The 21,243-nt window shown below is 59.0% G+C and overlaps 2 protein-coding genes across 8 annotated transcripts; one reads left to right on the forward strand and one right to left on the reverse strand.

Moving 5' to 3' along the window:
• Positions 1 to 245: 245 nt before the first annotated feature.
• WDR46 (WD repeat domain 46) lies at positions 246 to 10,215 on the forward strand. Of its 5 annotated transcripts, none has more exons than XM_077324474.1 (16): positions 248 to 478; positions 1,441 to 1,587; positions 1,698 to 1,775; positions 2,097 to 2,209; positions 3,120 to 3,207; positions 3,294 to 3,355; positions 3,452 to 3,556; positions 4,022 to 4,172; positions 5,411 to 5,546; positions 5,654 to 5,753; positions 6,343 to 6,496; positions 7,192 to 7,339; positions 7,424 to 7,518; positions 8,098 to 8,193; positions 8,349 to 8,462; positions 9,809 to 10,215. In XM_077324474.1, the coding sequence occupies exons 1-16, from the start codon at positions 458 to 460 to the stop codon at positions 9,914 to 9,916; spliced, it is 1,716 nt and encodes a 571-aa protein (XP_077180589.1). In that variant the 5' UTR covers positions 248 to 457; the 3' UTR covers positions 9,917 to 10,215. The 5 variants fall into 5 exon arrangements, with proteins under 5 accessions (XP_077180590.1, XP_077180589.1, XP_077180588.1 ...); XM_077324473.1 differs by having other exon boundaries at positions 250 to 478; positions 1,438 to 1,587; XM_077324476.1 differs by lacking the exon at positions 248 to 478 and adding an exon at positions 627 to 1,300 and having other exon boundaries at positions 1,438 to 1,587.
• B3GALT4 (beta-1,3-galactosyltransferase 4) lies at positions 3,579 to 20,478 on the reverse strand. Of its 3 annotated transcripts, none has more exons than XM_077324480.1 (2): positions 17,620 to 20,478; positions 3,579 to 3,596 (listed from the first exon to the last, which is right to left on the reverse strand). In XM_077324480.1, exon 1 carries the CDS (start codon positions 20,312 to 20,314, stop codon positions 18,866 to 18,868), a length of 1,449 nt encoding a protein of 482 aa, XP_077180595.1. In that variant the 5' UTR covers positions 20,315 to 20,478; the 3' UTR covers positions 3,579 to 3,596; positions 17,620 to 18,865. The 3 variants fall into 3 exon arrangements, with proteins under 3 accessions (XP_077180595.1, XP_077180594.1, XP_077180593.1); XM_077324479.1 differs by lacking the exon at positions 3,579 to 3,596 and adding an exon at positions 10,336 to 12,828; XM_077324478.1 differs by lacking the exon at positions 3,579 to 3,596 and adding an exon at positions 12,891 to 13,493.
• Between the last annotated feature and the right edge of the window lie 765 nt (positions 20,479 to 21,243).

Below are 21,243 nucleotides of genomic sequence, written 5' to 3' on the forward strand. Positions count from 1 at the left end.
GGGGGGGGCGGGGAGTCCCTGCCGGGGGCTAGAAGACAGCTGCAGCCAGGGCTGCCAGCTTCCCGGTGGCGGCGGGAGATCCCCGCTCAGACCAACGAGGCCCAGCTCGCGCATCAGTTCCCCTGGAGGACGTGGCTGCCTTGGGTGCATTTCTCGACCGGGAGTTGGCGACCCTAACAGTTCTCGGACAGCCGCTCTTCCTCTTCCGGCCCCTCCCTAGGAGCGCCCGGGTCCAAGATGGCGGCCCTCCGTCACGAAGCAGCCGCCGCGCCCTGGCCCATGATGGACGCTCTCGCCTCCAGTTCCGCAGGAGCCCTGAGGCGACTTTCCTTCCGGGGCGGACGACGGCCGGCTCTGATTGGAGGGGGTGCTTCGTTCCGATTGGCTGGCGGGAGGCGCCCGGAAGTGGTGGTGCGCGTGGCGGCCAGGGGCTGCGCGTGGGTGCGGGAGGCGCGCCATGGCGGGGGGCGCCGGGCAGGTGAGACCCCACAGCCCTGCGATATGGGGGGGGCGGGGGGAGCGGCTTCGGGCCCGGGCCCGCCTGGGGATGGGCTCGGCGGCCCCCTCGTGGGGCGCTTTCGGAGCCCCCAGAAGGGGAGGGGGCTGGACGGGGTGTCCCTGGGAGGCGGGGGTCTCTTGCGGCCCGGTGTGGGATTCCGATGCCGCCTCGGCCTGAGGCAGCTTCCGGCAGGATGGCGTGGAAGGGCCAGGCAGGAGGGAGGAGAAGCGCCTCAGGCTGAGCAGGCGATACTCACCTTCGTGCGCCGCCAGCGGTCCGATTCGGCCCAGGATCGCCTCGTACCTGAGCAGAGGCTTGAACGTGGCTCATCTATTCTACACGCTCCGTAGCGGCAGTGAGATTTGGGACCGGGGCAGCCTCTCCAGCAGCCCAGGTGGTGCCCAGGTGGTGACCATAGGTGGCAGCTTCTGTCTGTGGCCAAACCTCTGACCGCTGGACCACGCTGGCTCTTCAGGAAGACATCTTTAAAAACAATTGTCAGGGATGCTGGAGTTCAGCACCTTCCAAGAGCTAAGCAAAGAACTGAGATGAACCCTCGTCTTTCTTCCAGGGGTGGGGGAGACTGGGGTTTCAGTGTCCTGGAACATGCCAACCTCTGAGCATGTGCAGAGCACCGTTTCCTCCCCACTTGCAGGACCAACAGAGGGGCAACTTCCTTCCCAGGGGATCCCGGAGGGTAGCCATGTTAGCCCCCAGGAGCAAGGCAGATCTCAAGACCGGCAGCACCTGAACTTAATATTAGCTGGGGCTGACCTGGCCTAGCTTCCAAGATCTGCCAAGGTCAGGCTACCTTCTCGCCCTGCCCTGAATAACATCCCCTTAGTGGTTGGGCCTCTCCCCCCAGAGGCCCTCTGCATTGGAGCTGTTTGCGGACTGCAGCCGTCCAAACGCCCCCTCTCCCTGCCTTTGGTCCCCAGAAGAAGAGGCCGCAGCGATACTGGGAGGGGGAAGGGAGGCAGCCTGAGCCCCCACAGCAGGTGGATACCCTGGTCCCAAAGAAGCCACGTCAGGATGGGGGCCGCATGGAGAAGAAGTTGGAGCCTCGCAGCAGGGACCAGATTTCGGGGGTAAGGTGGGGAGGCAACATGCTACTGAACCAGTCTGGGGGAGGGGAAGGTTCTCTGTGGTGAGGGGGCTGGCCCCTGCCCCCCCCCAGTAGCTGGCCTGGTCTTTGCAGAAGGTGGACCCGTTTCCTGGGGCAGCCATGGCCCCCCACGAGCGAGTGGAGAAATTCCAGCGCGTGACCAAGCTCAAGGTTGGTAACACTTCTCCCGCCTCCCCTCAGCCCAGTGTGGACTTTGGAGCTGTGTCTGATCTCTTCTCTGCCCCATTTGGTGCCAGTTTGGTGTAGTGATTAGGAGTGCGAACTTCTAATCTGGCATGGGTGACCTTGGGCTCGCCACGGCACTGATAAAACTGTTCTGACCGGGCAGTGATATCAGCGCTCTCTCAGCCTCACCCACCCCACAGGGTGCCTGTTGTGGGGAGAGGAATGGGAAAGCGACTGTAAGCCGCTTTGAGCCTCTTTCGGGTAAGGAAAAGCGGCATATAAGAACCAACTCTTCTTCTTCTGCAGGGTAAGGTGTCCAAGAAGCACCTCCGCCACCAACTGACCCTGCAGGAGGAGAAGGCTGAGGCGGCAGCCCTGCAAGCCGCTCGGATGGACCTGCTGCTCCTGGAGGAGCCTGGGTAATCCTCCCGCACCTGATGTGCCTGCCCCCTTGGCACCTGGGCTCTGTTGCTTCAGCCCCTCCTCCCTGATCACTGTGGGCTGGCTTCGGGGGAGGGGGAACGTTCTGGCAAGGAAGGCAGGGTCTGTCTCGCTGGTGCTGCAGTGCAGCCCATTGTCTCCTGCCGTGCCTGAAATGAAGAGGTTGGGGGTGGAGGTGGTGGCTACCCAGAGAAGAGGCTGGCTAATCAGCTGCACTGTCCCTTGTGGGCCACCTGTTGAGGAAGCTGTGGTGTTTTCCACTAGGCCGCTTTCTATGCTGATAGCAACCAGGGCCATGGTTGTTTGGGGACATTCATCTGCTGCAGAACTGGCTCTATTTGCGGGCAGGAAAAGGAGCACTTGGGGGTGGGGGTGAGCCCTGCTGTTCCTGAAAGGCTACTGGCTAGACAGCTCAGAGGGCTGTGGACTCCCCCTGCCTGTGGGGACAGCTGCCTGGCCATCAGGAAGGCTGGTATCCCGGGCAGGGGGGTGGCAACTAATAGCCCCCCCTCCGGGCTCTGGGGCTGCCCTAGAGTTTTGCCCTCTGACTGCTTTTTGGGTGCAGGATGTCAGAGAGCTGCTAGTCTCCTGGGGGCCACAAGCTACAGTTCAGGGCCAGGAGCCTCCATCAGCAGGAGGGGGGGGGTGTGTGTGTCATTTTTTTGTAATCCTAGCTAGGAGGAGTCGAAACTTGCTATTTCCCTAAAGGGAGCAGAGGCATTCCTGATGCTGAGTTGTATGCCTGGTGGGTTGTGCCATTGCTCTCCAGCAGGCCCAAAACACAAAGGAGGAGTTTCCTTCCTGAACTTCCCTCCCTGCCTTAGCTGGGGGGTGCTTGGCCTGGGGGGTGCCCCCTCACTGAGCCTCCCATTCCCTCCCCCCCGGCAGATTCCTGGAGGGCGAGGAGGGGGAGGACACCTGCACCATCGCCCAGGCAGACATCGCGGATGCTGTGGACCTGGCTGCCAGCGCCAAGGTGTGTGTTTGGGGGGGGGGGGGGACGGGACAGACTGAGATGGGGGCGTCACTTCCTGGCTTCTGATCCGGCCCCTCTTCCTGCAGAGCTTTGAGCTGCGGCTGGAGCAGTTTGGCCCCTACCGGGTGAGCTACACACGCAATGGCAGGTGAGGAGGCCAAGGAGTTCCGGAGGAGGGGCTCTGCTGTGGGTGCAACGTGGGGGGAGGCTCCTCCACCCCACACCACCCTGTTCTGCTTCTCAGGCACCTTCTGCTGGGTGGACGGCGGGGCCACGTAGCTGCTCTGGACTGGCACACGAAGGCCTTGATGTGTGAGATCAGCGTCATGGAGTATGTCACGGACCTGGCGTGAGTGGGGGCACAGGGGTCACAAACAGTCAAAGCGTGCCTGCAGAAGAGAGCAAGGATTTGGGAAGTTAGAGAGCTGCAGAGGTCGGCTTTTTGTGCTTAGCCTGCAACACTGCCTGCACCCCTTGGTGGGCAGAGTTCCACAGTCGTGGGTGCCAGGGTGGTGGCTGAGGTGCCCTCTTTTACCTCCTCCCCAGTTTCCCCTTCTCTCGGGGCTGACCTGGACCTTATTTGGGGGATCTCAGTAGCCACTGGCCACGAGGAGTAGAAGGAGCCACCCATGTTCAAGGGCAGTCAACCTCTCAGTACCAGAACCAGGAGTCGGTATCATGGGAAGGCCTTGGCTTCTCTTGCCCCTATTGTTGGACCTCCAAAGGAATGGAACCGGTTGGCCCTTGTTTGAGACAGGGAGGGGGCCTGTCTCGGATGGGACTCTGCTGCTGACCCCTGTTCCTCTGCTGGCAGGTGGCTGCACACCGAGAACATGTTTGCGGTAGCCCAGCGCCAGTGGCTGTATGTGTACGACAACCAAGGCGTGGAGCTGAACTGCCTGAAGCGCTTCCACCGAGTCCAGCGGATGGAATTTCTGCCTTACCACTTCCTCCTCGCCACTGCAGTGAGTATGGGGGTGCGCTTTGCCCAAATCTCTTGGAAGACGCTGCAGCCCAATTGACATTTTAGAAGATCGGCGCAGCTGAATCCCTTAGCCCCCCCCCCTTTTCCCATGGCCTGGTCTCCTGAGGAAGAGGGTGGTGGCAATCTCTCTCTCCCTCTGCTGGCCTCCAGTTCTTGCCCTCTGCTCTGGGGGTCTTTTGGTGGAAGCATTGCCAGGAGAACTCAGGTTAGCAGTCACTCTCCTTCCCTGCCCTTCAGGGGGAGAGTGGGGGTATTTGGGGATGGGGCAGGGGGGAAGTGTGCTGGTCAACTTGGTCTCTTGTAGCAGACCTGGCTCCGCCCTGCACTGGCTTCTGCCCGCAGGAGGCCCTTGTGAACAGCCCAGGCTGTGACTTGGTCAGCCTTAGAGGCAGATTCATGGTCCAAAGAGCCATTATGCACCCTGCTTGCCCCTTCCCCAGTAGAAGGGGTGCTGCTGCTGCTGCTGCTTGCATTTCGTAGGGAAAAACAGTCTCTGTGTGGGGAGAGGGTTCTTGCCCAGGAGGTAGGCTTCACAGCCAGGCAGGGGGGAGGCTGGTGGAATAACCCAGGCAGGCAGGCACACACAGAACAGTGTAGCTGGGAGTCAGGAATCCCCCACCCCCTGTATTTGCTTCCCCCTCCTGGGCCAGCCCCTTTCCCCACAATGCTTCATAGAATCATAGAGTTGGAAGGGGCCATACAGGCCATCTAGTCCAACCCCCTGCTCAACGCAGGATCAGCCCTAAGCATCCTAAAGCAGTGAGGCCCCAAGTGGGCTTTGGATGGAACAGCCGCCCCCAGCTGGGAGCTCACCCTCACCTGGCACCAGGAGGCTGGCAAAACCTTCTTTGTGTCCGACACCCAGTACGTCCTCAAAGGGGCAGAAGCGCAGGGCATGGGCAGGGCGTGGCAGATGTAGGGCTTGGGGGAGGGGCAGACCAAAATATCCTTGTATACCTGGGGGTGGGAGGAGAGAAATGGGGGCAGAGCCAAGACAACTCGGGGGGGGGGATTCCTCCCCACTTCTTTCCCCCTCCCTGCATGGTAGGAGCCCACCCCTCGCCTGTCTGCTGGCCTGCCTGCCTGCCTGCCTCCCTACCTGGGGGCGTCATTCAGGGACCCTCATGTATTCGCCATCCCCAGATCGGGTCCGAGGGAGTGGGGCCTTGGGGGAAGGAACTGCTTGTCGGTCTCACCACCGTTTCCTCTGCTGCGCAGAGTGAGACAGGGTTCCTGCAGTACTTGGACGTCTCCGTGGGGAAGGAGGTGGCAACCCTCTGCACCAAGGGGGGGCGTTTGGGGGTCATGGCCCAGAACCCCGCCAACGCCATCGTTCACCTGGGCCACAGCAACGGTGAGTCCGCCTCCCACCCACCCCCTCCAGGGCTCTCCTCGCCCCTCCCTCCGCCCCGGGTCTCTCCCCCAGGAACTGAATGCTTCCCTCCCCCCCCCCCCCCCCAGGCACGGTGACGCTGTGGAGTCCCAACATCAAGGAGCCCCTGGTGCGGATGCTGTGCCACCGCGGGGCCGTGAGGGCCGTTGCCGTCGATCCCTCTGGAACGTGAGTCGGGGCTTCTTCATCGCCCCCTTGCCTGATTGATTGAAACCTTCTGCCGTTCCTTGTGGAGGAGGAGAAGGAGAAGAGCTGGTTCTTCATGCCCCCACTTTTCATCTACTGGAGCAATCCCAGAGTGGCTGGAAAACCCTTTAGTCCTCTTGGTGTCCTGATCAGGAGTGCGGACTTCTCATCTGATCCCCCCCTCCTCTCCCACAGGCAACCAGTTGGGTGACCTTGGGCTTGCCACAGCCCTGATAAAGCTGTTCTGACCAAACAGTTCTTTCAGGGCTCTCTCAGCCTCACCTCCCTCACAGGGCATCTGTTGCAGAGAGAGGAAAGGGGAGGCAAATGGAAGCAGCTTGGAGACTCCTTTGGGTAGAGAAAGACCCCTCCTGAAGCTCTCCCCGGGGTGGGACCCCCTTCCACAGAGCAGGAGCTACCAAGAAAAAGGCCCTTGTTCAGACTGATGGATGCCGGGGAGGTTGCCTTGAGCAGTGGACCAATGCCTGTAGTTGTGGGTCAAAGGGGGGGTGGGGTGGGGTGTGCCTGACAGAGCGGAGCAGGTCAAGCCCTGTGCTCTCTTCCGGCACAGGTACATGGCCACCTCCGGGCTCGACCGGAAGCTCCACATCTACGATGTGCGGGCATATCGGCGCCTACACTCCCTGCTCCTGCCCACGGGGGCTGGACACCTCGACTTCAGCCAGCGGGGGCTCCTGGGGGCCGCTTGTCAAGAGGTGGTCCAGGTATTTTGGGGGGAGGGGAGGACACAGGGATTCTTATGAATTACGGGGCAGGGACATCCATGGGGGACACCATTTGCTTAAGTCACTCCGACCCAAATCCCCCAAGTAGAGTCCCTGCTGGACAGACCCACCTGTATAGTGCTTAGAAGGGGCCCTTGGCCCCACCCTACCCCCCAAAGGGCTGCTGGGCAACTTGGAGCTTCCACCAGGGCCTGGCTTTGCTCTTGCTTCTGATCTGGGTCCTTTTGGAGTTCTCTGTGGTTATTCCTCGTCCCCTGGAGCATGGCCATTCACCCTGGTTTGGCTCCCTCTGATGGATGTGTCTGTAGCCTTGTGGGGCAATGGGGCAGGGGGTTGGGTGTGGGTGAGATTCCCACCTTTGCTCTACAATTCCTGCCCTCTCCGGTTGGGTATTTGAATCGGCTAATGCAGGCTGGTGGGGGAGGGGAGTCGTCCCTGTTTGGTGCTTAGCAGTCCTGCGGCTGGCCGGGCTCACTAGAAATGCCTGGCTGGATCCAGCCCGGGATCCCCAGCTGTCATCCTTTACAGGGATCGTGGTGGGTCCCCTGCTAGAAAGTTCCTTCTGTTCCCCTCAGCCCCAACCAGCCTGGGAACCACGCCCTCCCTTGGTCCCCGAATCCCCCCCCCCCCGAGTTGTCTTGGCTCTGCCCCCATTTCTCTCCTCCCACCCCCAGGTATACAAGGATATTTTGGTTTGCCCCTCCCCCAAGCCCTACATCTGCCACGCCCTGCCACGCCCTGCCCATGCCCTGCGCTTCTGCCCCTTTGAGGACGTGCTGGGTGTCGGACACGAAGAAGGTTTTGCCAGCCTCCTGGTGCCAGGTGAGGGAGAGCTCCCAGCTGGGGGGGGGGGCTGTTCCAACCAGAGCCCACTTGGGGCCTCACTGATATTGGTGCTTTTTGCAGGAGCCGGGGAGCCCAATTTCGACGCCATGGAGATCAACCCCTTCCGGAGCCGGAAGCAACGCCAGGAGTGGGAGGTCAAGGCACTGCTGGAGAAGGTAACATGGGGGGCAGTCCTCCATTCCCCTATCACTGGACAGCTAAGCGAGCAGATGTGCAGAATAGTGGAGAGCATACGTTCCTCCAGCACGCAAGTCAAGCTGCAGAGGAAACTGCGCAACCCCCCCACCCCCCAGTCCTCAATTGTCATTTCCTTGATGGCTTCTAAATGTTGAAGCCAATCTGTGGGAGTTGTGTAGGGGTTCCTGGTGGCTTTGCGTATCTGTGGAGCAGCCGGTATCCCTTGGGCAGCTCCTTCCTTTCTTCCCTGGGGCCTCCAGCTGGCCATGTGGCAAGTTAGGAACATAACAAGAAAATAAAGAGCCAACCCAATCCCAGGAGAAAAAATAAAGCCAAGGCCAATGGTGCAAACATTTTAGGTTTAGGTGTTTTCTGAGTTAAATTTCCCAACATTCCCTGCACGATACACCAGAAGGCCTTGTTAGGAGAATCTGCCACATTTAATAACAACAACGGGGCTGAGATCAGGTCGAGTTAGGGGGAGAGGCACCTGAGTCTTCCACCATGTCCCCCTGTGGGTGAGCCTGCTCACGGGATCGGGTTGATGATCCCTACAGATCCCGTCGGAGCTGATCTCGCTCGACCCTGGGCAGCTGGGCACTGTGGACGCCGTCTCCCTCGAGCTGCAGCAGAAGGAGCGGACAGCCAGGCTGGTAAGGGGCACAGAAGGGGGGGGGGCGGCACAGTGAACAACAGCAGCAGCAGCAGCAGCGCATCTCCAGCAGGCTCTGTTGCGGCTGCACTTTGGGGTGCAGAGGAGGCCTTCATGCATCCCTCTTCTCCCACCCCCCCCCACCCCACCCCACAGGGCTATGACCCCCAGGCCAAGGGCAAATTCTCCCCTCGCCGGCGGCAGAAGGGGAGGGACTCTACAGGAAGCCGACTGAAACGCAAGCAGAAGGTGGCTGCTGAGCAGCAACGGGTAAGTCTCCTCCTTGAGCCCTCACTGCCAGAGGCTCCCAGGGGCACGGAGGTGGCACCAGCATCAGGGAAGGCTTCAGCCTCTGGGCGCTGCTTGCTCGCCCTCCAGAATTGCAGGGCTGGAGGCCCTTGCTGCAGGCAGGCTCAGCCCAAAGCACCCAGGAGAAGTCTGTCCAGCCGCTGTTGAAGGCGGCCAGTGAAGCCCACATAGGCCTCTGTGTGAGGCGGGGCTGGAGGGCCCCTTCCTAACCTGAACACAATGGAAAAATGGGCAAATGAGAACAAGATGCAGTTTAATAGAGATAAGTGTAAAGTTCTGCATCTGGGTCAGAAAAATGAAAAGCATGCCTACTGGATGGGGGATACGCTTCTAGGTAACTCTGTGTCTGAACGAGACCTTGGGGTACTTGTGGATTGTAAACTAAACATGAGCAGGCAGTGTGATGCAGCAGTAAAAAAGGCAAATGCCATTTGGGGCTGTATCAACAGGGGCATCACATCAAAATCACAAGATGTCATAGTCCTATTGTATACGGCACTGGTCAGACCACACCTGGAGTACTGTGTGCAGTTCTGGAGGCCTCACTTCAAGAAGGACGTCGATAAAATTGAAAGGGTACAGAGGAGAGCGACGAAGATGATCTGGGGCCAAGTGACCAAGCCCTATGAAGATAGGTTGAGGGACTTGGGAATGTTCAGCCTGGAGAAAAGGAGGTTGAGAGGGGACATGATAGCCCTCTTTAAGTATTTGAAAGGTTGTCACTTGGAGGAGGGCAGGATGCTGTTTCTGCTGGCTGCAGAGGAGAGGACACGCAGTAATGGGTTTAAACTTCAAGTACAACGATATAGGCTAGATATCAGGAAAAAGTTTTTCACAGTCAGAGTAGTTCAGCAGTGGAATAGGCTGCCTAAGGGGGTGGTGAGCTCCCCCTCACTGGCAGTCTTCAAGCAAAGGTTGGATACACACTTTTCTTGGATGCTTTAGGATGCTTAGGGCTGATCCTGCGTTGAGCAGGGGGTTGGACTAGATGGCCTGGATGGCCCCTTCCCACTCTGATTCTATGATAACCGGATCCAGCAGGGCTCTCCCGGGCTGCTCTCCTTTGTGCCCAGGGGAGTATAAGCTGGCTGCCACTGGCATTTGCCTTTGCTTTCCTGGTGCGCGCTGGAGTTGGCCCTGGGGAAATGGCAGCGAGGGTTTGGTGAGGGGACAGACTGGGCTAAGACCTCCAAACACACACACACACACACCCCCACACCCACAATAGAGCCCATGTGCTCCCCCCACGGAGCCTCCCCTTCCCTCCCCTGCCCTCCCTTCTAATGCCTGCCTCCCATTTCCCTCAGACTGCCCTTCGGAAGAGCCTGGCCAAAGACTCAGCCCGTGAACTGGAGAGCCCACGAGAGGCGGTCCCTGCTGTTCAGCGGTCAGTGCTGGATCGCTTCCGGAAGTAGGAGCCAGACCGGAGGAGGAGGAACTGCCCTCCCCACCCCAGGGTGAAAGGAGCACTGTGTGGGCAGTGGGGGCGTTCTTTCTGCTGTGCCCTGCTGGACGTTGTGGGCTCCCCCTGGTGGCTCGTGTTGGACTCCCTGGCGCTCTCCTGCTTCTGGGCTCGCTCCTTGGAAGGCCGGCCAGTGGCGCCTGAGGGAGGCGGTCCTTGGGGGGCTTGCCTGCCAGAGGACCTGCATGGGAATCCCCCTCCCCATTATGGACCTTGGTGATAAAGACCCTTCCGAGGTCTCCTTCCTTCGCATTCTTCCCGCCTGCCTCGTTCTTTCTGCAGGGATGGGGGATGTTCTGGCCTTGTCGGGTGGATGGGGGGGGGGGGCTGGCAGGTGGCCCAAAGGCTGCTGGCCTTGAGGGGTTGTCCCTGCAGCCCCTTCAGTGGTGTGTGTAGAGGAACTCTGTACCACCCCCCCTCCTCCCAGTTCTGCCCAAGGAAAACAAAATGTGCCAAAGTTATTTGTGCTGGGCGACATCTCTCTTCTTCTCCCATCTGTGCAAGGGAGGGCTTTATCCTCACGCCAGCCCTCTGAGGTAAGGTAGAGACCTGTAGTTGGATGCTCTGGCCGCTGGACCATGCCCCATCCAAAGGGGAGAGCTGAATGGCTAGGGCCCTCCATAGCTGTCCTGAGCAGCCTTCCCCGCCCCCTTTCAGAGTCTTCTTTGTGGAGTGTCATTCTGGATGTGCCCCTCAAGAGGCCGGAGAAAGACCTTTGTTCCAAATCAGGGGCTGCTCTCCTCCACAGGCATGTTGTGCCAACAAGGACCCATCTCCATCAGGGAGCCTGGAGGGCGGTCTCAGCACGGGGGCAGGGGGGGCCCTTCCCACCCCAGGGCGTCAGGGGTGTACAAAGGGGACCCACCATTTCCAATTCTCCTTTTTGCATCCTGGGAGAATGGCATCTATTCCAGGAGCTTGCCTCTGTTTAACCAGTCAGTGAATTACTCAATTCCTTCTAGAAGAAGACTTGGTTTTTATACCCCACTTTTAACTACTCATAGGAGCCTTAAAAGAGGCTTACAATCCCCTTCCCTTCCTCTCCCCCCAACAGGTACCCTGTGAGGGTGGTGGGGCTGAGAGCTCTGAGAGAACTGGGACTCACCCAGAGTCTCCCAGCTGCTACATGTGGAGGAGTGGAGAACCGAACCCAGCTCTCCAGATTACAGCCACCACTCTAACCAGTACATTAAGCTGCCTCTCAGCTAGAGAGACTGGGCCAACCTGGCACTTTTGCAGGCTCTGAGAATCAAAGTTAGAAGGGGCTATAGAGGCCATCTGATCCCAGCTGCCTGATCAAGGCTGGGCCTTCCTCTTCTCACAACAGACATTCTGTGACAGAACTCCTCTGTGAAAACAGCTCTGACTGGACTGCGACTAGCCCAAGGCCATCAGGCTGGCTGCATGTGCAGGAGGAGTAGGCAATCGAGCCCCGCTCTCCAGGTTAGAAACTTTGACTCTTAACCACCACACCAAGCAGATAGTGAATCCACTGAAACATCTGGACTGAGAAAGGCTGAGCAGTAAGATCGAAGGTCTAGAGGTGATCAAATAGCTTTTAGATTGCTTTTGATCCATGGTGACCAATTAGCTTGGCAGCCTATTCTGACAGTATAAAGGCTAAGGGAGAAAGGGGCAGATTGTACAAAGGGGGGGGGTCAGCTAGAATAAGAAAGGGAAACGGTCCTGCTCCGTGATCCTGAAATCTCCCAGTGTCCAGGGAGACGGAGGGACCCGCCACCCCATAGTCCTCTGCACTGGATCTGTTAGCAGACCCAGGAGAGCGATCATCCCCAGGAGCTGAGCTGCCTAGTCTTTGCCAGCCAGGGCTGTCGGCCGATTTGGCTGGTCAGAATCCTGCGAGATTGCAGGCCTGATCTTTAAAAATCCAGTGTAACTTGTAACCACGTCAGGTCCTCCCCCAGGAGGTCTACTGTAGCTTCCTCCAACACACATACACTATCATCCAAACATTAAAATCACCCAGTAACCGAAACCTAGCTTCCGGAAACTCCACAGTAAGCAGCCATGTGCCCTAGTCCCCACAGAGAGGCATGGCCATGGTAGAAGGATCTAAACCAGTTTCTCTGTGTGTTTGCCGCTCAGGGGAGTGGCCGGACCTTGCCTGGGGAGGCTTCCATTTTAAAAGAATGGCGACCATTCAGATCCGCTAGGCCAGTGGTCCCCAACTACCGGTCCGTGGATCCTCCTTGTCCTCCTCGGGGGCTGCCCTGCCACTCTGCCACCAGCTCACTTTTGGTGCTCTCCAGCAGCCGCCATGGCTGGGGCTCCCCCTCAGCATGACACTGCGCAGCTGATGCTGGCAGCGCCCCCAATGGGCAGCGGGAAGTCAGGGGCACCGGCGGGAAAGCAAGTGGAGCAGGGGCTCAGGCAGCGGTGGTGACATCCCTTGGCAAAAGACTACCCAGCCCCACCGGGCCTCAGTAAAATTGTCAAGCAATGACCAGTCCCCGGTGATAAAAAGGTTGGGGACCCCTGCGCTAGGCTGTCCAAGCCTCACCTGTAGAAAGTGAATTCAGAATGATTTCTTAGGGGTCTAAACCATCTTCCTTGTGCGGAATCAAGAGCCCGGCCAGTCGGGCAGGGGCTGTGTTCAGAGATGAAGCTTACTTGGGAAGGTCGTCTGTGGGTGGAGGGGCCGTTCTGGCTCCCAGCAGTCTATTTCTGAACTCCAATCTGGCAATTATTGCTTTTTGGTCTCCCAGTGGCACGAAATCCTCCCTCGCGGAGCTCTCCAGCTGAGGAGGAGGAGGATCCCAATTATGACATCAGCGGGTGACCCGTCTGCTGAGCCCCCTTCCTGGGCCATTTCTGTTCTCTGCTCAGTTCTGCTTCTGGAGAATTCTGGGAGGAGGGGGAGATGGTTGTGTTAAGGAAGAGGCACAACTGAAAAAGGCCTCTGTGCCCAAGTCCTGCTTATTGGGCCTGTTAAGAATTTTGGTTTTAAGCGGATTCATCGGGGGAAGGCACTGTTCTTGCGTCTCTTACTCAAAGGGTGCAGAGGGTGTTGTGCTCGGAGCTCCGCTTGGGCAGGGAGAGGTCTGTTAAGGGGGCAGGTGGCCAAACACGCTTTAGTGCCTTGTAGGACCAGGACTTGAGGGGCACTTTTCACTGTGGGGAAGCCAGGTCCCTGTTTGTGTTGTGTGGAAAGAATGTCACATAAAGGGCCTCCTTCCCAACTGTCCCTCAATTGCTAACCTCCCCCCCCCCCGCGCCCCAAGGGGTCCTCCAGCCATTCTTGAAGGAAAGGAAAAGAGTGGTTTAGCGATGCATTTCACATTTGTCCTTCGTAGCAGACTCCCCTTCCCCTCTTTCAGCCTTAAGGGTCTCCTGTGCTACGTGCTCTTGTGCCTTATCTGTGCTGTCATCTAGTGGAGCAAAGTAATTTCTGACTGGCAAGTCATAGAAAACGCACGTCTCTGCTGGGGAGAACGCCATAATGTTGGTTTGCTTTGGGTCCTCTTTCTGGCATCCATAGATTGTTCCTTTCCTTCATAGGATAGCTGCTCCTTGACATCATAAGGCAAGATTTATTTTTGTCTGACTAATAACTAAATGTTAAGCTACTGATAGTAGAAGTTGAAAACTTGCAGTGAGGTTAGTGTCCTCTGTCCCCAGAAGCAGGGGCCACAGTGTGTGTGTGTGCATGTGGGGGGGGGGGCTTCTGGAGTTCAGGACCTGCGGGTGGCTCTCCTGACAGACCCACTGTGTGACTCAGAGAGTGGCCACTGGCTTCTCTTGTGCTCTTCTCCCAGCACCCCCCCCCCAAGAGCGGCCCCCTGGCAGGTTCTGCTGGAGGTGTGTTCTCTGCCTGGCACCTTCCCCAGAGCATGGTCTGGGTCTTGGGGGGGGTGGGGGTGGGGGGTAGAGACTAGTCTGGGGCCTGAGCTTTGCATTCAGGAAGTCCCCAGTTCTATTCCTTGCAGGCAGTGCAAAGAAGCCCTGGAGGGCTAACTGCAGAAAGGGGAGGAGAGGCCGTATTTGGGGGGCGGGCGATGCTTTGGCAGAAGAGCCCAGCAGCATCTGGCCTGCGGGGTCCACCAGTCTCTGCCTTCTGCCTCCCTCTGTGACCAGCCTCTTGCTGTGAAGGAATCGTGTGGCTGGGGTATGAGGCCCCTGCACAATGGGCAAGCCAGCCAGAGGGGTAGTGTGATGAGGATGATATTATTATTATTATTATTTGATTTATTTCCCGTCTCTCCCTATAGGCTTGAGGTGGGTCACAGTAGTCTCAACCCCATTAAAACCCCCATTAGGACTTTAAAATACCAACATGACAGCAGAAAATCCCACCCACCCCTCCCGTTATTAATAATAACGGAGATAATGGGAAAGAGCGATGTACACTTCCTGACTCCTGGGGGGGGGGGTGATGTCTCTGGTTCGCTGGCCCCAGCCTTAACCAAAAACCTGGTGGACGAGCTCTGTTTTGCAGGCCCTGCAGAAAGCTGGCAAATCCTGGAGGGCCCGCAGCTCACCCGGGAGCTCATTCCACCAGGTAGGGGCCAGGACCAAAAAGGCCCTGGCCCTGGTCGAGGCCAGGTGAGCTTCCTTAGGGCCGGGAATGATCAATAGGTTCTCACCCGCAGAGCGTAAAGCCCTGCGGGGAACATAGGATGGCAGGTGGTCCCTCAGGTATGTGGGTCCAAACCCGCATATGGCCTTAAAGGTTAGAACCAAAACCTTGAACCGGATCTGGGCAGCAATTGATAGACAATGCAGCTGCCTCAGCACGGGCTGGATGTGGGCCCTCCAAGGTGTGCCAGTGAGGACCCTGGCAGCTGCATTTTGCACCAGCTGAAGTTTCTGGATCAAGGACAAGGGCAGGCCCACATAGAGCGAGTTACAGAAATCTAATCTGGAGGTGACTGTTGCATGGATCACTGTGGTCAGGGGACAGGTAGGGCGCTAGTAGCCGAGCCTGGCGAAGATGGAAAAAAGGCCTGCTACTCTCTTGACCTGCGCCTCCATAGTCAGGGAGGCGTCGATGGTCACATCACACCCATATTCCTACCTTGGGGCACGATGGTAAGTTGCACCCCTGCTAGGGTGGGTAGATGCGCTGCCTGTTCCAGCCCCCTTCCCCCCAGCCACAGGACCTCCGTCTTGGAGGGGGTTGAGTTTCAGGCGACTCTGCTCGAACCATTCAGACACTGCTTCCAAACATCTGGCAGATGGTTCTGGGGGAGAGTCTGGGCGACCATCCATTAGGAGACAGAGCTGGGTGTCATCAGCGTACTGATGGCAACCCAGCCCAAAGCTCCATAGCAGCTGGGCCAGAGGGCGCATAAAGATGTTGAATAATGTGGGGGAAAGCCGCGCCTTGTGGGACTCCACAAGGGAGTCTATAGGGCTGCGAGAACTCCTCCCCCACAGCAACCCTCTGGGACCGGTTCTGGAGGAAGGAGCGTATCCAGTGGTCCCCGGTGATAAAAAGGTTGGGGAGCATTGCCGTAGAGCATTCCGGAAAACAAGTGGATCCATAAGTCTCTGCGAGCGGGCAAGAATACGCCCGCTGCCCAACTGGGGAGCGGGTGGTATCCCAAGCCGGGCCTGCAGGGCATAGTGGTCTGACCATGATACAGCTAAAGCTGCATCCAGCTCCGCCTCTATCCCGCCGCCACAAATCAAGTCGAGCGTGTGGCCGGCGTGATGGGTTGGCCCGGCCACAAATTGCGAGAGCCTCAGTGTCACCATGGATGACACCAGGTCCCCACCAAGTCCTGAAGAAGGCGAGTCCGCGTGGACATTGAAGTCAGCCAGGATCAAAAGCCTGGGAAATGGCCATGCCCAGGCGGCCGCCGCCTCCAGCAGGCAGGGCGGGGCAGGGCGTCTGGTGGCGCCTTGGGCGGATGGTCTACCAGCCAGATGGCCAAGCTCTTGACCGCATCACACCCAATACTGACACACTCCACTGACTTCTGGCCCCGGGAGAGCCCTGTAGGAGAAAGCCTCCTGGACCAAGATTGTGGGCCCGGGATTGGTGAAGGACCAAGTAACCTGGGGGGGGGGGGGTGGCGGTTCTCTCAAGGCCACTGGGCTTGGCAGACGCCAAGAGAAGGGTCCGCGGGGCAGTGCTGAAGCCAAGGCAGAATGCATTCCCCAGATCAGAAAGCAGGAGGGCTGCTTTTAAAGGAGCACAATGAAATCAGAGTCCAGGGTCACCTTTTAAGACCGACAAAGATTTATTCAAGGCGTGAGCTTTCAGGTGCAAGCACTCTTCCTCAGACTAAAAAGCAGGAGGTCTGCCCCAGCAAAGTGAGCAGGAGGGAATCCAGGCTCCAGCAGAAGAAATGCAAAAGCAGACTGAGGAGCAAGTTGCCAGGAGGATCAGGGCAAACCATTAACTTGTCTTTAAATGTAGCTGCAGGGCCTGTGGCTGACCAAGAAAGAAGGGGGATTGGGGAGATGGCAGAGCAGCTCCATGACCTCTTGGCTGCTTCTGTGTTTGCTGTGGGGAGCGTGGGGCAGAGGCCTGAGCCACAGCCGTTGTCAGGAAGAGAAGCTGAAGTATTGAGCCAGGTTTGGAGGTTCTGAGACCTTCTTGGGGAAATGAAAAGAGGAGCGCCCAGGTCCTGGGGGCTTGCACCACCACCCCTATCCTTGGAGGTCTCCCATCCAGATCCTAGCCCCAGGCTTAGTCCTGCTTGGTTCAAAAGGGCTAAGACCCAGTGAAGTAACTCTATCTGGAAAAATATGCTTGCATACAAGAGACCACTTCCCTGACCAGACTCAAATGTTGTTCTGCTGCTTCAGGGTAACACGGAGACCCACCTGAATCTATCAAAGGCACACAGAGGGGCAAAGCCTGCTGAAGGAAAACCAAAGGAAAGCCCTGCCTGACCAGCCTTTTGGGGACCATGAACAACAGACGCATGGGGCCATGGCCACCCCGTCATGGACTCTGGCCTTATCGGCAAAGTTTTGACCAGAGCAGTCTTGGCATTTTTCATTTCATGCCTGCAAATGTGTGCCTGTTTTTCTACTGAGTCACCAGTGTCCTTGCAGCCCCCTTCTTAAGAATGAATCAATGGCTTTGAGCCCAGAATAAATGCAAGAATATGCCAGAAAAGAGCATTCTTGGAGAAAGTGCCCTCCAGATGCCCCGTGGGATCCTGGCCCTTGTGTTCAGAGAAAACCAATCAGATATAAGTATGTTTGGAGAGATGGCCACACCCTCAACCACCACTCCTTAATTCTCAGGTTGCAGAAAACACTCCAGTCAGAACCTCAGAAATGGTCTTGTTTTTTAAAATTTTAAAGGTCAGAATAGGGAATTGCTACTTTTTATTGTTCACTCCCTTGACATAGGAGGTTGGGAATTTTTTGCATCATTATTCTTTATTTAAGCATGCCGACTGCTTTTGAATAATCTTAAAAAGCAAAAGTGACCTTTAGTTGAGATACAAGGTTTCCACTTCACCCCTGGAATAAATAAACCTGTGCCTTCTCTTCAGGCAGAGGGCCCGTCCCGGCCTGGCTATTGAGGAGACCCACCGCCTTAGCATAGTCCGGCAGCCTCATGGTCAACACCTGGCTTGGGAACAGACAGGCCCTTCGGTGCCCCCCCCCCCCGACAGTCCACGTTCCCTACCACCACCAGGAATCAGACAGAGCACTGTGGACATTACATACCTGTCTGCCCAAGGGGCTGTTGTCAAGGTAGAGTTGGCAGAGGACAGTATTCTGGAGAGTGAAAATCGAGCCTGGCTATGAAGCACCTGTGAGGGACTCTCCCTGGTCTGGTCTGCAAGGGCTTTTCTTGTGGTCTTAGGAAAGCCTCGGCCTCCCTGCCCTGTGGCTGGCCCTGCAGAGGAACTGGCTGGCCCCTGGGGGAGGCGGGAGGCAGGACTGGATGGACCCGTTCTGGTCTGATCCAGCAGGGCTCTTCTTATGTTCTTAGGAAGGCCTCGGCCTCTCTGCCATGTGGCTGGCCCTGCAGAGGAACTGGCTGGCCCCTGGGGGAGGCAGGACTGGATGGACCCGTTCTGGTCTGATCCAGCAGGGCTCTTCTTATGTTCTTAGGAAGGCCTCGGCCTCTCTGCCCTGTGGCTGTCCTGTGTAGGCCCTCCCTCTTGGTCTGCAGTACAACCACCAGCAGTTCTGGTGAGATTTCCAGCAGTTCCAGAGAGATCCGCTTGTTTTTCTGGGCATGGTGTTCTGTGAGTTCCCTTTGTCAGTTACCAGAGCCTGGACTATGGAAGGCTCACATCCTGAAGATCTTAGTCGTTCGGATGCTCCTGGACTCCTGGAATTTTCCCAGCCCGGATGACTGGACCAGCAGCATGGGGATATGTTGAAAAGACTGTGAGCCAGTCCAGTCCAATGCTCCATGTCAAACAGGGGCCCTCAGAGGTCCACCAGCAAGGCCAGAACTCCCTCACTTGCCCTCCAAGCACTAAGAAAACAGAATATGAAGCCACCACGTTGTATCGGGCCAGTGGCCCCTCCAGTCCAACACTATGTCTTGATACAGTGTCCAAAATTCAGGGGCCACCAGGAGATCCACCAGCAGGGCCAGGAGTCCAGGACTGTCCCCCAGGCAGCAACAAGAGAGCGCAGCCCTGCCCCAAACAGAAGAGCACCACTGCAGCCATGTTGGATCAGGCCAGTGCCCCCCCCCCCAGTCCAAACCTTTGGTTCATAAATCCCAGGGGCCATCAGGAAGTTCACCTGCAGCACCAGCAGTGCAGGACTGTCCCAATGTTGCCCCCCAAACACCAAGAAGAGGTCGCATCCCTGATGGCCCTGAGATTGGGCCAGTAGCACCTCCAAATCCCGGGGGTCCGCAGGGGGTCCGCCAGCGGAGCAAGAAGGCGTCCCGTTGTTGCCCCCCAAGCCGCGAGGAGAGGGGCGGTGGCGGGCGCGAAGCTCCAGGGAGTCAGCCGGCGGCCCAGGCGAGCAGACGGCAGCGGAGGAGGCCCAGGGCGCGCTGGAGAGCGGTGCAGGCGTCGCGGTCGTCGGGGGGGTCGTGCCAGGCGTGCTCCATGGCGTCGGGGGCGACGCCGTGGACGCTGAAGAGGAGCTGGCGGTAGCAGCAGGGGTCGGGCGGCAGGCGGGCGGCGCCGGCGAAGCGGGCCAGGTGGCGGGGGGCGATGCCGGCGCGGCGGGCGCAGAGGCCCACGAAGGCGTCCTCGACGGGCACGGGCGGCACGTGGGGGGCGGCGGCCAGGAGGGCGGCCACGGCGGCGCCGGAGAGGACGTAGGCGGTGCCGCTGCAGTAGGGTGGGAAGGCGGCGGGCGGGTAGAGGGCGGCGGGCACGTGGTGGCGGGCGGCGGGGTCGCGCTGGGCGGGCACGCGCCAGTGCACGCGGCCCAGGTAGAGGCGGCGAGGGCCGGCCGGGGCGCCGTCGTCGAGGGCGGCCAGGTGGCGCGCCAGGGCGGGCAGGTTGACGAAGACGTCGTCGTCGGCCTTGAGCACGAAGCGCGCGTCGGGGCAGCGGGCGGCCGCCCAGGCGAGCAGGGCCAGCGTCTTGCGCGTCAGGTTGCCGTAGGTGTCGGCGAAGCGGCCCTGGATGAGGTCCCCGTGGCGCCGCGCCTCCCGCTCCAGCGCCGCCTGCGCCCCGGGGCCCTCGGCCGCCGCCGGCTGGCCCACCACGAAGAGCGTCCGCACCGCCCGGCCCGCGGCCCGCCGCGCCCCGCCCCAGCTCCGGCGCACCGCCGCCCGCTGCCGCCCGTGCCCCGCCGCGCTCGCCACCAGCGCCAGCACGAACGGCGCCCCCCGACCCCCGCACGCCCCGACGCCCGGCTCCAGCAAGAAGGCGCCCGCGGGCGGCGGCGGCGGGGCGGGGGGGGCGGCCGTCTCCGGGCCGGGCGCCGGCAGCCAGAGGGGCAGCAGGGCCCGCGAGAGCAGCTCCTCGTGCGCGCCGCTGCCCACCAGCCCCGCCGCCCACAGGCACGCCGCCCCCGCCAGCAGCGCCGCCGCCAGCCGCCGCCCGCCGCGCCAGCGACCCGGCCCCGCCAGCGCCATGGCCAGCGCCGCCGCTCCGGCCGCCTCCTCCTCCTCCTCCTCCTCCTCTTCCTCTTCCTCCGGGCGGGGAGCGGCGAGGAGGCCGGCAGATGCCAGCGCCGCCTCCGCCCGCGAGCCCTTCTCTCGCCCCCTCCGTTTGCACGCCGAGAGCCTCATTCTCCCCCCTCCCCAGCGCCTCCTGTCCCGCGGCCCGTGACGCAGGTGACCCCCCCCGCCCCTGACGGCATTCGCGCGGGGGGGGGGCACCGCATCCAGGCACCAGCCTGGCAGCAGAAGGCGGTCGTCCTCCATCAGTGGCCCTTCTGTTCGGTGTAAAAACCAGTCAACAGCGGAGCAAGAAGGATTCCAGGGGCTACGCATGTCTCTGCAGACCACCCCTTCTGCCTTGTTTGCTCCACAATAGAATAAGAGTGCAGGCGACTCTTTCCTTGGATAGGTCAGATCCCTGCCGCCTTGTAGATGAAAGCAATACCAGACTAAACTAATGGGGAACGGAGCCTGGCCTCAAAGAGAGCCGCTTTGGAGTGTCTTCAGAGAAACTGGAGGGCTCTGGGGGAGAGAATCCGCGATCTGAAAGTAGACTGAAATTCTTGTGAGACCTTTTGGGAAATGGCCATGAAGGGCATAGTGGTATGAATCTGGTGGTGGGCCCGGGTTCCCTTGGGAGCCGGTTTAGTAAGATTTCATGCAGCCAAGGGATTGTTGTTGTTTTACTTGTGTCTTACTGGGGTTTTATTGCAAACCACAATGGGCGGTCCTGGACCGGGAGTGGGGGTTAAGGAATCAAATAATTAAATAAATCTGGGTACCGCAAAGGGCTGAGCCATCCCACACTGGTTCATGTGCAGCAGCAATATGGTGACCTTCTGGACATCTGCCTTTTATCAGTGTAGTCCCTGTGAAGGCTTCAGCTGCATCACTGGCCAAGAGGAGGAGGAGGAGTTGTTCTTAGATGCCGCTTTTCTCTACCCGAAGGAGTCTCAAAGCGACTTCCAGTCGCCTTCCCTTTCCTCTCCCCACAACAGACACCCTGTGGGTGAGGCTGAGAGAGCCCTGATATCACTGCTCGTTCAGAACAGCTTTATCAGTGCTGTGGCGAGCCCAGAGTCACCCACCTGGCTGCATGTGGGGGAGCGGGGAATCAAGTAAGGTTCGCCAAATTAGACGTCCCCACTCCTAACCACTACACCAAGCTGGCTCTACGAAACTCATCCTCGTCCTCAACAAAAAGGATCATGCTGGGGTGAAGCTGTGCCCGTTGGGGGAGGGGTGTCACCTTCCCCACACAT

The sequence above is a fragment of the Paroedura picta genome, chromosome 3 (genome assembly GCF_049243985.1).
Source record: "Paroedura picta isolate Pp20150507F chromosome 3, Ppicta_v3.0, whole genome shotgun sequence".
In the NCBI taxonomy this organism is placed as follows: Eukaryota; Metazoa; Chordata; class Lepidosauria; order Squamata; family Gekkonidae; genus Paroedura; species Paroedura picta.

What these genes read in the sequence shown, in the direction of transcription:
- WDR46 (XM_077324473.1), top strand. Translation starts at nt 458, where the DNA reads ATGGCGGGGGGCGCCGGGCAG. An exon ending in ACCTGGCTGCCAGCGCCAAG is followed by an intron (nt 3,208 to 3,293) that starts GTGTGTGTTTGG and finishes CTCTTCCTGCAG; the next exon opens with AGCTTTGAGCTGCGGCTGGA. An exon ending in TCACCTGGGCCACAGCAACG is followed by an intron (nt 5,547 to 5,653) that starts GTGAGTCCGCCT and finishes CCCCCCCCCCAG; the next exon opens with GCACGGTGACGCTGTGGAGT.
- B3GALT4 (XM_077324480.1), bottom strand. Translation starts at nt 20,314, where the DNA reads ATGCGTAGCCCCTGGAATCCTTCTTGCTCCGCTGTTGACTGGTTTTTA.